Below are 21,892 nucleotides of genomic sequence, written 5' to 3'. Positions count from 1 at the left end.
AATGATAGTCCCACTAAGTGCAAACCAGATGCGACCGCGTATCACTGCAGAATGCTGTGGTAGCCATGCTGGTTAAGTGTGCCGTATATTCTAAATAAATCACAGACAGTGTCATCAGCAAAGCACCACCACACCTCCTCCATGCTTCAAGCTGGGAACCACACATGCGGAGATCATCCGTTCACCTACTCTGTGTCTCACAAAGACATGGTGGTTGGAACCAAAAATGTCAAATTTGGACTTATCACACCAAAGGACAGAATCCCCCGGATCTAATGACCATTGCTCGTGTTTCTTGGCCCAAGCAAGTCACTTCTTATTGGTGTCCTTTTAGTAGTGTTTTCCTTGCAGCAATTTGACCATGAAGGCCTGATTCTCTGAACAGTTGATGTTGAGATTGTGTGTGTTCCATGAACTCTGTGATGCATTTATTTGGGCTGCAATCTAAGGTGCAGTTAATTCCTGATTTATGAGGCTGGTAACTCTAATGAGCTTATCCTCTACAGCAGATGTAAATCTGGTTCTTCCTTCCCTGTGGTGGTTCTCGTGAGAGCCAGTTTCATCATAGTACTTGATGTTTTTTTCAACTGCACTTGAAGAAACCTTCAAAGTTCTTTGAAAATGTCCAGATTGACTGAGCTTCATGTCTTTAAAGTAATGATGGACGGTCAGTCCTCTTTGCTTATTTGAGCTGTTCTTGCCATAATATGGACTTGGTCTTTTACCAAATAGGGATATCTTCTGTATACCACCCCTACCTTGTCACAACACAACTGATCTGCTCAAACACATTAAGAAGGAAAGAAATTCCACAAATTAACTTTTAACAATGCATACCTGTTAATTTAAATTCCAGGTGACTACCTCATGAAGCTGGTTGAGAGAATGCCAAGAGTGTGCAAAGCTGTCATCAAGGCAAAGGGTGGCTACTTTGAAAAATCTCAAATATAACATATATTTTGATTTGTTTCGCACTTTTTCGGTTACTACATAATTATATGTGTTATGTCATAGTTTTGATGTCTTCACTATTCTACAATGTAGAAAATAGTCAAAATAAAGATAAACCCTTCAATTAGTAGGTGTGTCCAAACTTTTGACTGGTACTGTATATAGTGTATTTATGTGTTGTATTGTGCAGGGCTCATTTGAAAAGGAGACCTAGGTCTCAATATGTCTTCCCTGGTAAAATAAAGGTAACACATTTATAATTTGCCCAACAGTGGTGTGGAGAACTCATTGTTATTGTTTAAACTGCTGATTGTTCCTTAAAGTTCAACTGTTTCTAATTTTCGCAAGTATGGCCCTGCCCAGTATTAAAACATTGTTTTTGTAAGGTGAAATGGAGCCCATTTTGACATTGCAATCACATTGAAACTAAAACACAGGTACGTGTTGAACCAGCGATATGCCTGCTCTGAGGGTGTAGTGGTGAGGAGAAGTGATTAGGTAAAAACAGTGTTCTACGTTTTCAATTGTTTGACGGAAACGCAACTTTTCTGATGGAAAAACAGAGCATCACAATGGCCCTCCCACTACGTACTACCCCCATCGAAAACCATTGTTGCTGCGTTTTTTTTAATGCAACCTCTACTGATATGGTACTAAAACAGTGCTAATTTCTAAGCTAATTTCACTGTCAGTTAGCATTATCTCAATGTTTTTTTTCCTCACTCCCTCTCTCTTATTCCCTCACGTCTTTCTCTAGTTGTCGGTTTGAGCTGCTCCACGGCAGTGTTCAGTCAGATGTGTTCGTGGGGGAGGTGCCCTCTCATATTGGCACACTGCTAGACTACAAGCAAGGCCGTCTGTCCTTCTATAACACCCAGCGCGGCCAGCTGCTCGGGACCCTCGCCCACTGCTTCACCCAGCCATGCCACCCTGTCCTGGGCATGGAGCAGCCAGGCAGCCTGAAAGTCAGCATGGCCCTGGAGGTGGCCGACTTCGCCAAGCATAGCTAGCCAAGCACCAGAACATCCCTATGCAAGATATGTGATCATAAGTACCCATGGATTTAATAGAAATCAAATTTTATAAAGCTAGAACAGTGATAGCTACACTTTTAATGGAATAAATAGCCAATCTCTCTGGACTCTCCCCGATGAGGGTGGTGGCTATAGCTGTATCAGGACATTCGCTGACTCAGTGATGAAAGAGACAGGAGTGAGAGGAAGAACTGTAGTTGCTTCAGTAGTATAGATTTGAAAGAAAGTGCAAATCTTGAAGGTAATGGGAAAAATATTTTATAAATAGGAAAAACAATCAGAGCAATAGTCAATATCTATCGCTCAATTATTGCTGTTTTATTTCTCTTGTGAATTTGACAGGGTGTGTTCTTGTTGAGGTGAAATGTTTAATATCTGAGATTAGTATTAATTCATCTTTTGGCTATATTTTTTAACATGTTTTGTCAATTGTCTTGTGTGCTTTAATTTCTCCAGTATCTCCTTCTCTCTTTTCTCAGCAATCTTACTCATCTCTCCTAGAGCCTTTAGTAGGTACAGTAGGCACACAGCCAAGATGCACATTAAACTGTATGTAACTACCAGGGTATTGAACCCAGGTAGTCTGTGTGACTCAATACTGTGTTAGCCCACTGAGCTACTTGCAAGGCAAGTTCATTACCTGGAGATTGTGTGGATAAAGATACTAGTAACTATTTTGTTTAAAACCATAGCACTACTTGTGTTTCATGTTGTGAATACTGGTGTATAAATAACCTTGTAAACAGATATGTTTGAATCTCTTCTGTGTGTTTGTTTGGAATCATTTCTGAATGATGATGAATTCAAGTTTCTCTTTGTTGAATGTCTTCATGTTAGAGTCTGATGGAGAGATGGCTATTTTTGTATTTGAGACAGCACTGAATAAACTCCTAAGGAGATCTAGAAGGATCTTTAATTTTATGAACTGAAAGACAACACATGCGTCTCCTGACAACTGCAACAGCTTGGGACTGATGTGACAGCATGCACTAAACCAGAGAATGCCGTTATCAGGAGCAATTACAACAAATAATGTCATCACTTCCTAAAAGGTTAAGGACTCAATTCAATCCGTATCGCTGAAGTTCAGCGCTATAGCGAGCTTGATTTGTAATGGTAATTTTCAATTGAGCTGACATATGCACGTTTTACCATGAATGCAGTCTCCACGAACAGAGAACATTGCCATTACATTTCAATCATACTATAGCGTGGAACTTCAGCGTTACGGTTTGAATCTGGCCCTAAAACAGTATAATGAATGAGCAACATTAGGTCAAAATTAAAGATGAATATTCTTGGACAAATTCAATGAGATATTTGCGGGAAAGTATACATTTATTTTTAATAAACAGGATGAACAAACATACATGACAATGCAGCAAAGCCCTAACCCAACCCACCCTAAAAAAAAATACAGGAGACGAACAAAATAGCAAATATGCTTCTTAAGATTCGTGCAAACAAACTGTGGAATCACTGACTCACTGAGTCACGCAACTTGAAAGAGAGCTTGATTTTGGCTGTTTTAGGGCACCCCACTATATTTGACACAAGCTACCATGCACACTGTGATCTGAATGCAAAAAATGTGGCATGGAAAAGTGCTGCAACACAAGTTAACACAATTACATATATATATATTAATTTTTACATTGTTTGCAATCTGATATGTGACATGTTAATGCCACAATAACATGCAAAACAGGAAAGCACCCCCCCCCCCCCAAAAAAAAAACAGCATTTATTTTGCTAAAAATGTGTGGCTCAAAATGACGGGTCACCACTGTATATGTTTACCGTAAGTTATTAATGGGGCGAGTGACAGACAGGAGTTGGGGGCTCAACATTACCCAATTGAACTTTGCATGTCACATGTTCCATATGTGACTGGATCACAACCAGTCATATCTAGTATCTATAAAAGCAACATTCGCAATGCAAATTCAGAGAATTCAATAATTTGGACATTTGCTCAGAACTTGAAGGGCGAATAGAAAAACTCTTAGAGACCTATTTGAAGGTGGTAGCACGTTACTGCCATCTAGCGTATAAGAATTGTACAACACAAGGCATATTCTTTAAATACACTACAATTCAGCCATATATGAGACTTGGCACAGGATTAATAATGGTAACTTCAACCCATGACAGATTGAAGAATATTCGATTCCTCATTGTACCTACAGTACCATCACATACATAAGCATAATAATACAGTCTATCACATTTTGTAAGCTTAATCCAAAGTGGTCCATTGTTGTTCAGTTGGTAGATCATGGTGCTTGTAATGCCAGGCAGGTGGGTTTGATTCCCGAATATTATTATTATGGCAAATATAAACTGGTTTACCTTAGATTTTTTAAACAGGCCTAAAAACTGGAAATGCTGTCTGAAGAGATTGGTGACTGCATTTGGCCAGTAGTGAATAGATGTGTAAAGAAAGTAATATATATATATATATATATATATATATATATATATATATATATATATATATATATATATATATATATATATATATATATATATATATATATATATATATATATATGTGTGTGTTTTTGTCTTAGCTTGTGACTCATAAAATATTTGATTTGGGGTCACAGGTAAAATGCAGCAATAACATTCACTTTTATTCCCTATCAAGAGAAGGAAGGGAGGTAGGGGAGAGGGAGTTTCTTCAACCAAACCCATCTACATCCATTCTCTCCCCCACACCCACAGCCCTCCATACAAGTGTCATCTGTCACCCTTCAGTAAAAAAACATATTTGAAGCAAATTTAAACAATGGGCAGTTGAACAAGAGAGAACAAAGTTTAGTAGGATGGAATTGGTGCCAACAGCAAGACAACTTCCTCTGATGTATCCTGGACAGAAAGAGAGATAATACCAAACGACATGAGAGAAATGGACACACACTTTGATAGCATCATGCCTAATAGGAAGTGTAAAGAAGGGTATTTTCTTAAAGGACAGGCAAGGAGAGGAGGATCTCAGCTGAAGTACAATAATTCTGATATGTTCTGTCCAGTTGTCCCTCAAACAGGCCTGCAGATGCCATCAACCAGCCTACATACAGTTGAAGTCAGAAGTTTACATGCACTAAGGTTGGAGTCATTAAAACTAGTTTTTCAACGCTATGGACAACGAACACAATTGCATTGTATCAATGGCAATTTGAAAGCACATGGGTACCGTGACGAGATTCTGAGGCCCATTGTCGTGCTATTTATCCGCCGCCATCACCTCATGTTTCAGCTTGATAATGCAAGGCCCCATGTAGCAAGGAAATTCCTGTAGGCTGATAATGTCCCAGTTCTTCCATAGCCTGCATACTCACCAGACATGTCACCCGTTGAACATGTTTGGGATGCTCTGGATCAACGTGTAAGGCAGTGTGTTCCAGTTCCCGCATAATATCAAGAAACTTCACACAGCCATTAAAGAGTGGGACAACATTCCACAATCATGATCAAGTCCATGCGAAGGAGATGTGTCACGCTGCATGGTTGTCACAAGAGATACTGACTGGTTTTCTGATCCACACCCCTACCATTTTCTTTTTACTCAACTGTGGCGAACAGATGCATAGGTTTGAAGTCGGAAGTTTACATACACTCTGGTTGGAGTCATTAAAACTTGTTTTTTCGTTTCACTCCACAAATTTCTTGTTAACAAACTATAGTTTTGGCAAGTCGGTTAGGACATCTACTTTGTGCATGACACAAGTAATTTTTCAAACAATTGTTTACAGACAGATTATTTCACTTATAATTTACTGTATCACAATTCCAGTGGGTCAGAAGTTTACATACACTAAGTTGACTGTGCCTTTAAACAGCTTGGAAAATTCCAGAAAATGATTTAATGCCTTCAGAAGCTTTTGATAGGCTAATTGACATAATTTGAGTCAATTGGAGGTGTATCTGTGGATGTATTGCAAGGCCTACCTTCAAACACAATGCCTCTTTGCTTGACATCATGGGAAAATCCAAATAAATCAGCCAAGACCTCAGAAATAAAATTGTGGACCTCCACAAGTCTGGTTCATCCTTGGGAGCAATTTCCAAACGCCTGAAGGTACCATGTTCATTTGCACAAACAATAGTACGCAAGTATAAACACCATGGCACGCAGCCATCATACCGCTCAGAAAGCATACGCGTTCTGTCTCCTAGAGATGAAAGTACATTAGTGTGAAAAGCGCAAATCAATCCCAGAACAACAGCAAAGGACCATGTGAAGATACTGGAGGAAACAGGTACAAAAGTATCTATATCCACAGTAAAACGAGTCCTACATCGACAGAACCTGAAAGGCCGCTCAGCAAGGAAGAAGCCACGGCTCCAAACCCGCCATAAAAAAGCCAGACAAAAATATAACTGTTTGGCCATATTGACCATTGTTATGTTTGGAGGAAAAAGGGGAAGGCTTGCAAGCCGAAGACACCATCCCAACCGTGAAGCACGGGGGTGGCAGCATCATGGTGGCAAATTCACCCAACTTATTGTTGGAAGCTTGTGGAAGGCTGTTTGACCCAAGTTAAACAATTTAAAGGCAATGCTACCAAATACTAATTGAGTGTATGTAAACTTCTGATCCAATGGGAATGTGATAAAATAAATTAAAGCTGAAATAAATCATTCTCTACTATTATTCTGACAATTCACATTCTTAAATTAAAGCCTAATTGACCTAAGACAGGGAATTTTTACTAGGATGAAATGTCAGGGATTGTGGAAAAACTGAGTTTAAATCTAGTTGGCTAAGGTGTATGTAAGCGTCCGACTTCAACTGTATCATCTGTGAGTGAACTGTGAGGATTGTCAAGACAGAGAGAGAAAGAGAGGGAGAGAAAGAGATAAAGGGAGAGTTAAATGTTAATTTGTGATTGTTTATTCCACTTGCTTTGGCAATGTTAAGATGTGTTTCCCATGCCAATAAAGCCCCTTTGAATTGAATTGAGAGAGAGAATAATCACAGTTGAGCATTCAATTAGTAAAATACTGTAAAACTGTTCTAGAGTCATATTGTCTCAGCACAGTAGGGTACAGCAGGGTTAGAGAGATATGCAGACTTACAGTCATGGGGCTAGCGTTAATGCTTCTCATCAGGATGTTGTAGGAGGTGGTAGTGCAGGACCTTTATAGCATCATGTCCACTGGATATGGCTGAGTGACTGAACTGTGTGAATGGTCATAGCTGTGTACATTCGTAAGAGAGAGAAAGAGAGAGGGGGAAAACAGTAATGAAGTACACTGAACAAAAATATAAACACATAATTTAAAGAGTTTCATAAACTGAAATGAAAGATCCCAGAAATGTTCCACACGAACAAAAAGCATATTTCTCAAAATGGTTGTGCACAAATTTGCTTACATCCCTGATAGTGAGCATTTATCCTTTGCCAAAATAATCCAACCACCTGACAGGTGTGGCATATCATAAAGCTAAAATGTGCAGTTTGGTCACTCAACATAATGCCATAGATTTCTCAAGTTTTGAGGGAGCGTGAAATTTGCATGCTGCCTACAGGAATGTCCACCAGAGCTGTTGCCAGATAATTGAATGTTCCTTTCTCTACCATAAGCTGCCTCCAACGTTGTTTTAGAGAATTTGGCAATACGTCCAACTGACCTCAACCGCAGACCACGTTTGACCATTCCAGCCCAGAACCACCACATCCGGCTTCTTCACCTGCAGAATTGTCTGAGACCAGCTACAGGGACAGCTGATGAAACTTTGCACAACCGAAACATTTCTGCACAAACTGTCAGAAACCGTCTCAGGGAAGCTCATCTGCGTGCTCGTCGTCCTAACCACCCCTAACTTGTGACAACACAACACAAATTGCCTCCACCAATCCAATGTGTTTAGATTTGTGGAAAGTACTTACCTGGTGCACACTTCAGGAGAAAGGAGATATTTTTGGGATGCACCCATACTCCACTTACACCTTGATCACGCCGACAGTGTTCTTGCGTTTTGGTACACCAGAAGTACATTCATTTCCAATGGAATGCTGCCTTTGCCTTGCTGCATTGCGTTGCAGAGGCAGTGCTTCTGTTGGATTCATCGAACGTATCTATCAAATTGTATGCGTAGGCTGCTTTACAGAAATGGTATCAGAAAGTGAATGTTGAACTTTTGTTGCACATATATCCAGATGATGCAGTTTACCATTTTGCGTGGTCGAGGCGTTGGTTGTGACATCTACAATATGGAAAGGCTCCAAACGTCCACGAGAGGTCACTAGACCCAAGTATAGACCCTAGGCTACTTAAGGTGAGAGCTCAATCAGGAGCACAGCACAGCAGCAGTTCACGAACATGAAAGCTCCAAGGTAGCCACCTCACCAAAGCGTCGGACCGGTAAATGTTTATGAATTATATTATGTTTGTACAGTCAATCTGGAATTACTGCATTGATGATTCACTGGGTACTCAATCAAAAAGTAGTCTTGCGTCACGTTATATTGCCCTCCGTGCGCTGAAGGCTTTTTGCTCACAAAGCTGCACAACCCCCATACTTCACCGCGCAGATCAAGGAGCAGCATATAGGTCGCCTTGAACGAATGAATTGTCCTGCCTGGTAACTTTTTCTCTTAGGCAAGTACACTGGATGCATAGGATGCTTTTCCATTGTAGCTTTTTCCATTGGGACGTGCGTTCATCAGATCCAAATTTTGTGACATGCAAAATTAGGTAACGTGGTCGTTGGTTGACGTCTCACGAGCGCAATAGTTTACTGTAGTTTCTCTCTCTCGCGCGCTCTCTCTCTCTGTCATTCACACATGTATTTATAACTCTTACCTTACGAAAAAAGGTTGCAGTCAGAGTTTCTGAAAGAAAGAAACAAAGAAAAAAGCTGTTGGTGAGTAATGCTGCATCACTGTGTTACAAAGTGCAGGAAACTGCTATTCCATAGCTCATACAGCTTTTTACAGTAGTATCTTATACACACTAATAGTTTCCCCATATGGAAAACTCATGTATTATAATGTTTACATATATATGCGGGGAATTCGACATGTGTTAACATACATTTCCAGAATGTATTCATTAAATATAGAAGTTGAGCACATAAAATATATATAAAATGGTATATATGTGGTGCAAAAATATATTTAATTAACATGTATCATGCTGAATTGTTTAATGTTGAGTCTATTGACCTCTGGTAGCTTGGCATGAGGCTCCCAAAGTGTGGTTTGCATGCAAAAGTTTAAAGTTAATTATGCAACTATTGAGGTTACCTGCCATTTATTAAACATACTAATATTAGCTATGTTTATTTCTAAAAGAGATACATGAACCTAGAAATATATTTCTCCTGAGCTGTCAATCACAATTTGAAATGCTTCTAAGCTCTGCCCCCAGCCCACCTCCAACTAACAGAGCAGCTGTTGCAATGTTGAAAGTTCTCCAGATTGAGAAGGGCAGGTGTCAGTGCCAAAAATCAAATTTTATTTGTATAATATATATATATATATATATATAATCATAACATTAATTTAAAATGTGTTTTTTACCTGGCGGGTGACAGAGGAAGAATATATTTTCTTAAACAGCCTGCGAGCAAGAGTTTTCACCGAGCTAGCTAACACCTCAAAGCTTTAATATCTAGATTTCATATGTGTTAGATATAATTGTATTGCCAACGTTAGCTAGTTAATGGTAAATGTTGCTTGCAAAGCAATATGCGTCTTGCTAGATAGCTTTTTAGTGAGGGCTGGGTTTCTCTGACCGCAATATAGCTAGAACTGGTTAGCTACTGTAGATCTAGCTAGAAATAATCATATTTTTCCCTGCAGTGGAGCCTTCTGATATTGAGCTTAACTGCCTATAACTTAACTGCTTAACTGACCCCATGCAATGGAAGTTAGTATTTTGTCTAATTTAGCTCGCTGATGTGTGAAATTGGTTTTCTGACTCTGTCTCTGCATTATCCACATGGGAACTGTCAACTTGTGAGCCTAAAATTAGACACTAGAGGTAAAGGAATCTGCATTGTATGTATACGTTTGATGTTCATTAACATTTGTGACTGAACAGCGCAATCCAGTCCTATGTAGCAAAATTTGAAATTGTTTTTTTACATTGGATAAAAGAGTAGAGGTTCAGAGCTAGAAAATTGTATATCATACACTGCTTTGAGGAACAATGGGAAAGTAATCCTGCTTTGAAAGTTTATGAGCTTGTAACCCCACTTTTGAGAAAATGGCCCTTGAATATTTTGGTACATCTACTGGAGAGCTCTTCTTTGTCTACACCCATTCAACATCGTTCACAACCTCTTGAAGTTCGGGGGCACTATTTTTATGTTTGGAAAAATAACGTTCCCAAAGTAAACGGCCTTTTTCTCATGACCAGATGCTAGAATATGCATATCATTGACAACTGTAAAAATATTGTCTTGGGGTATAACAGAACTGATATTGCAGGCGAAAGCCTGAGGATAATCCAATCAGGAAGAGCCTCTTATTTTGAAACGTCTGTGTTCCTATGCGTGCCTGTCCTCCATTTAAAGGGATATCAACCAGATTCCTTTTTATGTGGCTTCCCTAAGGTGTCAACAGTCTTTAGACATAGTTTCAGGCTATTATTTGGAAAACTGAGTGTGAAGGATCACATTGCGTAAGTGGAGAGGTGGGGGCTCTCAGAGTGAGTTGATGCGCAATTGTTCCTCCCGCTGTTATGGAAAAAGCTACACACTCGGTTGATATATTATCAAATATATATTTTAAAAACTACCTGAGGAATGATTATAAAACACGTTTGACATGTTTCTGTGGACATTATGAAGACTATTTGGAATTTCCATCTGCGTTGTCATGACCGCTCTTCCCTGTGGATTTCTGAACATAACGTGACAAACGTTGGTATTTTGGGTATAAAAATTATCTTTATGGAACAAAATGAACATTTGCTGTGTAACTGGGAGTCTCGTGAGTGAAAACATCTGAAGATCATCAAAGGTAAACAGTTAATTTGATTGCTTTTGTGATTTTCGTGACCAAGCTTCCTGATGCTAAGTGTACATAATGCTATGCTAGGCTATTGATATATTTACACAAACGCTTGTATTACTTTCGCTGTAAAGCATCATTTCATAATCTGAGACGACAGGGTGATTAACAAAAGTCTAAGCTGTGTTTCAAAATATTGCACTTGTGATTTCATGAATATGAATATTTTCTAGTAATATTATTTGACTGTTGTGCTATGCTATTCAGTGGTTGCAGACGGAAATTATCCCGCTACAGGGATTGGTAGCGTCAAGAAGTTAAGCCTTAGCCCCACCTATCTCTTTAAGGATTCACATGTGAGGCCATGTGCTAAACAGAGTGAGTATGGTGTACTCACTAAACAGAGCGAGTAAGTGTAGTTAATAACCAAATATTTCAAGACTAAAAGTGGTGAAAGTAGAAGAAAAATACACTCTCTACTCATTGGCCTATATCCTAATCTGACTTTGGTGTAGGTCATGTTCTTCACATTACCACCTCTGGTAAACACACACTATATGAAATAAAATCTGTTTATTTGTCACATGCACAGGATACAGAAGGTGTAAACGGTACAGTGAAATGGTTAGTTGCATAGTAGCAATATAGAAAGTGTCCAGATAAATATTGTATAAATATTTTATAATTATTAGATGATTTTTCCCAAGACACACTTGTATGGTTCATGTGAAAGAAAGGCTATAACCACCGCCCAGCCACATCCAGCTAAGTGGATGGGTCACTATTGTCTAAACATGTACACATGTTCATGAAATACAATAGATGCCCGTAATCACCCCCAGACACACTGGGCTAACTTGATCGGTAATGTTATCATCTGGCAAAGTAGAGTCTTTTGTTTAGCCATGTATCTAGCTAGCTAAACACTGATGGTGCTTTCAAAATAACTGCGAGCTTGAAAAATATGAAGTCAAATCAGGATGTCAGTGATATTCAGATCAGAAAGTCGGGGCTCCAGAATGAGGCCCGAGATCCTGAGTTGAAATTTCGAGTTGGACGACCGTTCAAAAATATTTTTTCCATTAGGAGTTTATTTTTTTTTATAAAAAAATATTTTGGAGTTCCCCGTTGTCTTGAACAAGCTGAAGTTGTAGATTTCCGAGTTCCCAGTTGTTTTGAACTTGGCAATAATCCCAACCCATACTGATTGTCATAGCTAGCCACCATGTAGGAATCTCCAGGTAGCTAAAGCTAACCAACTAAGTTCAATGTTAGCTAGCTAGCTAACATTAGGCTATAACTAGCAATGCAAATGGCTTTCTGAGATACAAATAATATTACTACACAGATCATACATGTAACGTTAGCTAGCAAGCCCGCCAGTTGAGGACACATTCTCATTTACAACTGCGACTTAGCCATGATAAAGCAAAGCCGTGCGGCAAAAACAACAGTTACACATGGGATAGACAAACGTACAGTCAACACAATATAAAAGTGTGTATATATATACAGTGTGTGCAAATGTAGTAAGATTAGGGAGGTAAGGCAATAAATAAGCCATAGTGGCAAAATAATTACAATTTAGCATTAACACTGGAGGGATAGATAGAGTAAGGTACTTAATTGTTACCTAGAAATTATTTGATTTTGAGATAAATACATCTGAATTGGATCGTTAAAAGGTACCACTACAGCGGCAAGTGTTTGTACACCTTTAGGAACAAATCTAAACCTTTTTCCTAAGTGTAATATAATAGAGCCCCACAGTGGATGTGTCATAATGCCCATAAAACCAAGCGGTCAAACAGGGAAATGGTTCCAATCATTTTTCCACCATACATTTCTCATAGGTGATTTTAGAAACACTTAAAATAAGGGCTGTGTTTCGTGTACGCTAACCCTGGCGTAACGTTTTGATAACCATATAAATCACTTCCGGACACGGTGACTTTTATCAATATATTAAGCTCCATTTACTCTCAGATTAGAAAATGATCATTAACATCAAAGTAGACATCATGCAAGTCTACAAATCCTTGCAAGCTCCTGCACGTTATCTCTAGCTGACACCTTTGCTAACAGGTATTGTGTCAATTTAAACCTTGCCGAAGACCGTTCACAGATTATTACTACATTTAGCTGACAATAGATAGTTAATCCAGAGATTCTTATTTAAAAAAAATAAAAATATTTCACCTTTATTTAACCAGGCAGGCCAGTTGAGAACAAGTTCTAATTTACAACTGCGACCAGGCCAAGATAAAGCAGTGCGACAAAAAACAACACATACACATGGGATAGACAAACGTACAGTCAATAACATAATAGAAAAATCTATGTACAGTGTGCAAATGCAGTAAGGCAATAAATAGGCCATAGTGGTGAAATAATTACAATTTAGCATTAACACTGGAGTGATAGATGTGTAGATGATGATGTGCAAGTAGAGATACTGGGGTGCAAAAGAGCAAAAAAATAACTATGGGGATGAGGTAGCTGGATGGGCTATTTACAGATGGGCTGTATACAGATGCAGTGATCGGTAAGCTGCTCTGACAGCTGATGCTTAAAGTTAGTGAGGGAGATAAGTCTCCAACTTCAGTGATTTTTGGCAATTCGTTCCAGTCATTGGAAGCAGAACTGGAAGGAAAGGTGGCCAAAGGAGGTGTTGGCTTTGGGGATGACCAGTGAAATATACCTGCTGGAGCACGTGCTACGGGTGGGTGTTGCTATGGTGACAAGTGAGCTGAGATAAGGCGGAGCTTTACCTAGCAAAGACTTATAGATGACCTGGAGCCAGTGGGTTTGGTGAACGATATGTAGAGGACCATGGCACCTGACCACATGAATGAACAGTAGTCCAGGTGCGACAGAACTAAACTGTAGGACCTGCCTTGTTGATAGGCCTGTTAAGACGGTAGAGCAGTGCTTTATTATGGACAGACTTCTCATCTTAGCTACTGTTGTATCAATATGTTTTGACCATGACAGTTTACAATCCAGGGTCACTCCCAGCAGTTTAGTCACATCAACTTGCTGAATTTCCACATGATTTATTACAAGATTTAGATGGTTTAGGATTTAGTGAATGATTTGTCCCAAATGCAATGCTTTTAGTTTTTGAAATATTTAGGACTAATTTATTCCTTGCCACACATTCTGAAACTAACTGCAGCTCTTTGTTAAGTGTTTCAGTAATTTCAGTTGCTGTGCTAGCTGATATTTATATTGTTGAGTCATCCGCATACATGGACACACTGGCATTAGTAAAGATTGAAAAAGTAAGGGGCCTAGACAGCTGCCCTGGGGAATTCCTGATTCTACCTGGATTATGTTGGAGAGGCTTCCATTAAAGAACACCCTCTGTGTTCTGTTAAAGAGGTAACTCTTTATCCAGAATATAAAACCATAACATATCAGTTTTTCCTGCAGCAGACTATGATCGATAATGTCAAAAGCGGCACTGAACTCTAACAAAACATCCCCCACAATCGTTTCATCATCAATTTCTCTCAGCCAATCATCAGTAATTTGTGTATGTGCTGTGCTTGTTGAATATCCTTCTTTATAAGCGTGCTGAAAGTCTGTTAATTTGTTTACAGTAAGATAACATTGTATGTGGTCAAACATTTTTTTCCTAATATTTACTAAGGGTTGGTAATAGGCTGACTGTTTGGCTATTTGAAGTTTTTTTTTTTTTTACTATTCTTAGGTTGTGGATTGACTTTTGCTTCTCTCCGTGCCTGAGGGCACACAGTTTCTAGTAGGCTTAAATTGAAGATATGGGAAATAGGAGTGACAATATTGTCTGTGATTATCCTCAGTAATATTCCATCCAAGTTGTCAGACCCCGGTGGCTTGTCATTGTTGATAGACAACAATTTTTTTCATCTCTTCCACACTGACTTAACAAAATTACAATTCTTGTCTTTCATAATTGGGTCAGATATACTGTACTTGGCTGTGTAGTGTCAGTGTTTGTTGCTGGCATATCATGCCTAAATTTGCTAATCTTGCCAATGAAAAAAATCATTAAAGTAGTTGGCAATATCAGTCTGGTTTATAATGAATGAGCCATCTGACTCGATGAATGATGGAGCTGAGTTTGCCAATTTTCCCAAAGTGTCCTTGACGGAGTGCCAAAGTTTTTTTACTATCATTCTGTCATTTATCTTTGTTTCATAGTGTAGTTCTTAATGTGTGCATGCTTATTAGTAACTGAGAAAAGTAATTTCATAACTGTGTCAAGTGCAACGTCCGTTTGCTCCTCATTCCACACCACGGATCACCAAATATTCTTTACATCAACTATATAGGAATCACTACAAAACTTATTGTATGACCTCTTATATACTCTATTAGGCCCAGGCTTTGGAATTTTGGTTTTCCTGCCGTGTTTCCTCCGACACATTGGTGCGGCTGGCTTCCGGGTTGGATGCGCGCTGTATAAAGAAGCAGAGCGGCTTGGTTGGGTTGTGTATCGGAGGACGCATGACTTTCAACCTTCGTCTCTCCCGAGCCCGTACGGGAGTTGTAGCGATGAGACAAGATAGTAGCTACTAAAAACAATTGGATACCACGAAATTGGGGAGGAAAAAGGGGTAAAAAAAGAAAAGTGCAAAAAGTGCTCTTCACTGACGAGTCGCGGTTTTGTCTCACCAGGGGTGATGGTCGTTTATCGTCGAAGGAATGAGCGTTACACCGAGGCCTGTACTCGAGCGGGATCGATTTGGAGGTGGAGGGTCCGTTATGGTCTGGGGCAGTGTGTCACAGCATCATCAGGCTGAGCTTGTTACTGCAGGCAATCTCAACGCTGTGCGTTACATGGAAGACATCCTCCTCCCTCATGTGGTATCCTTCCTGCAGGCTCATCCTGACATGACCTTCCAGCATGACAATGCCACCAGCCATACTGCTCGTCCTGTGCGTGATTTTCTGCAAGAGAGGAATGTCAGTGTTCTGCTTTGGCCAGCGAAGAGCCCGGATCTCAATCCAATTGAACACATCTGAGACCTGTTGGGTCGGAGGGTGAGGGCTAAGGCCATTACCCCCAGAAATGTCCGGGAACTTGCAGGTGCCTTGGTGGAAGAGTGGAGTAACATCTCACAGCAAGAAATTGAACATTTGGTGCAGTCCATGAGAAGGAGATGCACTGCAGTACTTAATGCAGCTGGTGGCCACACCAGATACTGACTGTTACTTTTGACCCCCTTTTGTTCAGGGACATATTACATTTCTGTTAGTCACATGTCTGTGGAACTTGTTCAGTGTATGTCTGTTGTTGAATCTTGTTATGTTCATACAAATATTTACACGTTTAGTTTGCTGAAAATAAACACAGTTCACAGTGAGAGGACAGTTCTTTTTTTGCTTTATATTGTGATGACTACATCCGATGGATGTGGATACTGCTTTCAAGCACATTTCTGCAGCATTAGTAAAGATGTGATCAATACATGTTGCTTTAATTCCTGTGCTGTTTGTAACTACTGTGGTAGGTTTATTAATAATCTGAACCAGGTTGCAGGCACTGGTTACAGTTTGAAGGTTTTTCTTGAGTGGGCAGCTTTTTGAAAGACAGTCAATATTTAAATCACCCAGAGAATATACCTCTCTGTTATCACATACATTATCAAGCATTTCACACGTTATCCAGATTCTGACTGTTAGCACTTGGTTCCCACAAGAATGGGTTTTAAGTGAGGCAGATGAACCTGTAGCAATATTACTTCAACAGTATTTAACATGAGATTCTCTCATCTTCAGTGGTTCTGAATATAAACAGCAACACCTCCACCACTGACATTTCTGTGAATGTTATAACAATGTATTGCTAACACTATCATAAACGGTATTGTCTAAATTAGTTTCAGAGACAGTCAGAATATGAATGTCATCTGTTAATAGCAAGTTATTAATTTCATGAACCTTGTTTGTTAAGCTACATATGTTAGCATGGGTTATTTTGAGCGCTTTTCATGTGTGCTTGCTTGTTTTCATTGCTTTACTGGGAAGCTTAGCAGAAGTAGATATTCTCATGTTATTTATGTCAGTGCAGGGTGAGCTGTGCAGGGTGAGCTGCACACAGTGGACTTCCTACTAGTTCACATCGCCTCAGTGCTAACAGCATAAATCGGGTTCATAGACCCATGATTGCTGCATATAATAGCTGTAGCATCAGCCGAGTCATTCGGGGCAGTTAGAATGAAGTTACATTGTGTTGCTGAGTCATCATAGAAACAATGGTAGGGATTAACTGAGCTGGGCTTGGGTCATTGATAAGTCATTGTCAGAACGCAGCCTTATAATGCTGTGAAAGGATCCAGGAACTCAAATGATTTGTATGGATCCCAACCTCCTTTTAAAACGTGTTTTGTTTCCAAAAGGTATTGAGATTGTCAACAAAAGTTACACCCATTGAGCTGCAATAGTTACATAGGCAGTTGTGTAGAGAAATAATCCCGCTAAAGTGTTAAATGCCACGATTGAGGGCACAGGGCCAGATATACTGGTTATTTTATTAGTGTCTAGCAGAGTCTGTCAGCTCTTTGAAATCCAGTTTCAACTGTTCAGAGCTGCCCTTCATAATGTCATTAAAACCCACATGGACTATGATAGAATTGATGTCCATGTCCTGGCATAGTACATTCGAATGCAGCTTAGTAATGTAATTTACTCAAGCTCCAGGATAGGACATTGTTTCACCAGGAACAGTCACGTTTCTTACCATGGAGCTTCCCAAAATCACGGCTGGCGAAAAGGATGAGGAAATCCACACGCTTCACAGCATGGTGCAGGCCTTTGTTCTGTTGTACCCCTTTTCCTACTATGTTTCTACTATGTTTGCATGCCCAATGATAATTTGGGGCCATCGGCCACCACTATTTTGTTCAATAGCTGAGGGAGTTTAGCAAACCTAATTGAGAAAAGAACATAGACAGTGCTATGCATACAAGGACTGTGTCACGCCCTGGCCTTAGTTATCTTTGTTTTCTTTATTTTGGTTAGGCCAGGGTGTGACATGGGTGATGTATTGTTTTTGTTTCCTCTAGGGTGTTTGTACTGTCTGGGTTTTTTGTAGATTTATGGAGTTGTGTTCATTCTAGGTCATTATGTAAGTCTATGGTTGCCTAGATTGGTTCTCAATCAGAGGCAGGTGTTTATCGTTGTCTCTGATTGGGAACCATATTTAGGCAGCCATGTTCTTTGGGTATTTTGTGGGTGATTATTTCCGTGTCTGTTTCACCACACGGTACTGTTTTCGTTCGTTTCCCGTTTTATTGTTTTTGTAAGTATTTCTTATTAAAAGAACCATGGACACTTACCACGCCGCATATTGGTCCTCTGATCCTTCTCGTGACAGACTGTCCATCCGTGATATCAAATGTATATTTTTAAGCATGTTTTGCTGGGATTTTCTTTTTGTCATCAGCGGTGGCAATGCTAGGGATTAAAAAAAATGTTTTGTAGAATGACCTCTGGTGACTAAGTCATTCTACTCAAATAAAATGTTGACACCATCTGGAATAAAACTGATTTGCGCAACTGCACTGTAGGGAGATAAGGAGTAAGCGGTGGCTAGTGGCTCTCATTTGCGCCACTGCTCGCTCTTTTTTTCTACAAATATATGTTGTAAACACTCTGAGTGATCGAGTGTGTCAATTTAGTAGGAAAACGGAAGACAGTCCTCCCCTCCTTGATAACCTCCTTTTGGCTTGGAAGCACAAGGGTTTCCTAAAGCGAAATAGTTTTGATATCTGCCACACCCCCTTTGTATCAGCTGTTGTATTGTCAGAGGAGAAAAGCATGCACACATATTTTTTGCACAACTAAATTTATTTGTTTTTATCACTTTTTAAACATTTTATTTTAACATTTACATAATTTGCCTGATGATGCGCGAGTGGAGAAGGAGCTTCTTATTTTATACAAGCACATTTCCGTCCACGTTCACTCTCCCAGCCGCCTCTCAATTACCTTTGACCTTTTTTAAAGGGAGGCGAAAAGGGAATTTGGACATCCCCATCTGCATATCATTTGCATCATCACACTTATTGCTCTATACTGCAGTGTTTCTCAATCCTGGTCCAGAGGACCCAAAAGGGTGCACTTTTTAGTTTTCGCTGTATCACACACACACACTTAATTCAACTCATTATCAAGCCTTTGAATTTAATAAGTGCTAGAACAACAACAAAAATGTGCATCCCTTTGGGACCAGGATTGGGGAACACAGAATACTTTCAGTACAGCAATCTTGAACTTCACTGCTGGTATTCACATTTTTGGCATTGATTTCCTTACACTGTATACAATATGTACATTTGTGATTTGATAGATTTTTCCCTTTAATCAGATTTCTTGCATTGCATATGATCTGAGCATGTGATATGAATAAACTATTTATTTTATAAAGAAAACCATGATTTTGTCATCTCTTAAAGCTTGTTTGGGCAGCAGCATCTGGGACCTGTATGGAGACAGAACAAACCCAGGTTGGTCCCAGGTGGTCATCCCAATTGAAAATCACATTTACAGCCTACTTATTGCCCATATTCTGTAGGTCTCACTAGACACCCATCCTATACCCAGATGTAACCCATTTGGGTAAACACCTGGGACCCTTGTTTGCAACTTACGAAGCCCAACATTAACCCAAATAAAACCCAACATGGCAACCACGTGGAGCCAACATGGATCATGAGGACCAAACTTTGTGGGTCCTTAACTTGGGGCCCCTGTTAGGGCTGGCAGGTATACCGTATTTTATGATATACCGGTATTGAAGCAGGGACCGGTTTGAGTTTTTCCTTTTATACCGTTATTTGAGTTTTGTTTTGCTAAATGTGATACGGTATGTATAATGTCAATTTTTATTGTTTACTTCACTACTTGAATCATCTCCCTCTGCTCTTTCTCGCCGTGCCACTTTCCACACAGACCTAGCCATACCCCATCACTCAAAGAGAGCATTTGATGTTCCTCAACCGCGAAACAACAATGCTGTTTTCACTTTGCTTCTTTAATATAAATCCACTAGCTTTCTATAATTACACTTAGTTTGTGTTTCTTTATATCAGCAAACAGCTAGTTTGTCTTTTTTTTTAGCAAGTTGCCCTAAATCTTGTGAGATGCTAATTGTTAGCCACTAATGCTAATAGCTAGCTAGCTAAGAAATGTACAGAGTAAGAGCAAACATAGCTAGCTAATACAGCCTGATGATAATAACAGTGATTGTGTAGACCTAAATCAGCATGTTTGTGCAAAAGTATCTTCTAAATCAAAGAGGAATATGCAAAGCAAGAATGTTAGCTACATGACGTAGCTAAGAGAGAACATGCAATGTAGCCAATGCTTATAGGGTCCCCTAGGAAAAACGTATCAACACTTTAGTTCTTACCCTGTCACAACTCCTCCCTGGCATTTTGATTTGTTGTCATCTCAAACAACACCATATTCAATGTGACCACTATTATATTCGAACTATAGAATTCGAATAGTCGTTCTATTTCCATGATTCCAACAGTTTTGCTCTAATTCGCAAGTCAAATTGCAATTGTAACATTTCTTTAAAAATACATCCTAGATCATTTGCACATATCGTGCAGCCCTACGTGGCAATGTGGAAATTCTCTCAATTGAGCAGTTGTGTAAAAATACTTTCAAGTACTACTTAAGTCTGTTTTTTTTGTTGGTATCTGTACTTTAATACTTTTACTTTTACTCAACTACATTCCTAAAGAAAATACTGTACTTGTTACTCCATATATTTTCCCTTACACCTAAAAGTACTCATTACATTTTGAATGCTTAGCAGGACAGGAAAATGGTCCAATTCACACACTTGTCAAGAGAACATCCCTGGTCATCTACTGCATCTGATCTGGAGGACTCCCTAAACACACAAATGCTTTGTTTGTAAATTATGTCTGAGTGTTGGAGGATGCCCCCGGCTATCTGTAAATAAATAAAAATTGTGCCATCTGGTTTGCTTAATTTTAATGATTTTTTTATATATATATATATATATATATACTTAAGTACATTTTATCAATTACATTTACTTTTGATACTTGAGTACATTTAAAACCAAATACTTTTAGAAATGTACTCAAAGTAGTGTTTTACTGGGTGACTTTTTACATTTTCTATTAATGTATCTTTTACTCAAGTATGACAATTGGTTACTTTTTCCACCACTGAAATTGAGTGCAGGAAATGCAGAACTTATAAGTGCTGAAATTAGTTTTGTTTTATACTGTTCAATTCAACCAATCAGAATGGAGAAACATTCGAAGTGATTTCAATGAGTCTGTGTTGCCACCCTAGGATAACCTACTTTTCTTATGAGTAGTAAAACTTTTATTATTCAAAAACATACCATCATACAGTCCATTTTTGTATTTTATTTTTATTTTTTAATACTGTGGTATAATATTTTGACCATATCGCCCAGCCCTAGCCCCTGTTGGCAAGAGCACATTTGCCCCCCAAGAAAAGCCCAAAATGAACCCACATAAAAGCCAACATAGACAACTTTGTGGGTCCCTGTTGGGGAATGGGGAATACCTAGTCAGTTGTACAACTGAATGCATTCAAATGAAATGTGTCTTTTACCTTTAACTCAACCCCCTGAATCAAAGCGGTGTGGGGGGCTGCCTTAATCGACAGCTACATCATCAATGCCCAGGGAACAGTGGGTTAACTGCCTTGCTCAGAAGCAGAACGACAGATTTTTACCTTGTCAGCTCGGTGACTCGATCCAGCAACCTTTTGGTTACTGGCCCAACACCTGCCAGGCTACCTTGGGATTCCCTCATGGGCCCTGTGGAACAGCCCTTCATTAAAACATATGGACACCACATAGTGATCAATTGACAGATCTGAAACCCTACCAACTGACTCACAAATATCATGCTCCTGCCCTTACAA

The 21,892-nt window shown here is 39.3% G+C and overlaps 1 protein-coding gene and 1 long non-coding RNA gene across 3 annotated transcripts in view; one reads left to right on the top strand and one right to left on the bottom strand.

The window, feature by feature from the left end:
* Positions 1-2,884, top strand: part of cmya5 (cardiomyopathy associated 5) — a 78,996-nt gene extending 76,112 nt beyond the window's left edge. The window contains exon 15 of the mRNA XM_036981763.1: positions 1,709-2,884. Within this exon, the coding sequence (XP_036837658.1) occupies positions 1,709-1,961 (253 nt within the window). The 3' untranslated portion in view covers positions 1,962-2,884. The remainder of the gene's footprint in view (positions 1-1,708) is intronic.
* Positions 2,885-3,304: 420 nt separating this feature from the next.
* On the bottom strand, positions 3,305-8,746 carry LOC118964909. 2 transcript variants are annotated; one of them, XR_005052161.1, is made up of 4 exons: positions 8,170-8,746; positions 7,886-8,052; positions 7,071-7,191; positions 3,305-4,856 (listed from the first exon to the last, which is right to left on the bottom strand). It is a non-coding gene; the product is annotated as an uncharacterized LOC118964909 (long non-coding RNA). The 2 variants fall into 2 exon arrangements; XR_005052160.1 differs by having other exon boundaries at positions 7,886-8,746.
* Positions 8,747-21,892: the final 13,146 nt, after the last annotated feature.

The sequence above is a fragment of the Oncorhynchus mykiss genome, chromosome 6, assembly GCF_013265735.2.
Source record: "Oncorhynchus mykiss isolate Arlee chromosome 6, USDA_OmykA_1.1, whole genome shotgun sequence".
NCBI lineage: Eukaryota > Metazoa > Chordata > Actinopteri > Salmoniformes > Salmonidae > Oncorhynchus > Oncorhynchus mykiss.
Note: the sequence above shows the minus strand (reverse complement) of the source record. Positions and strands in the feature narration are given on the sequence as shown.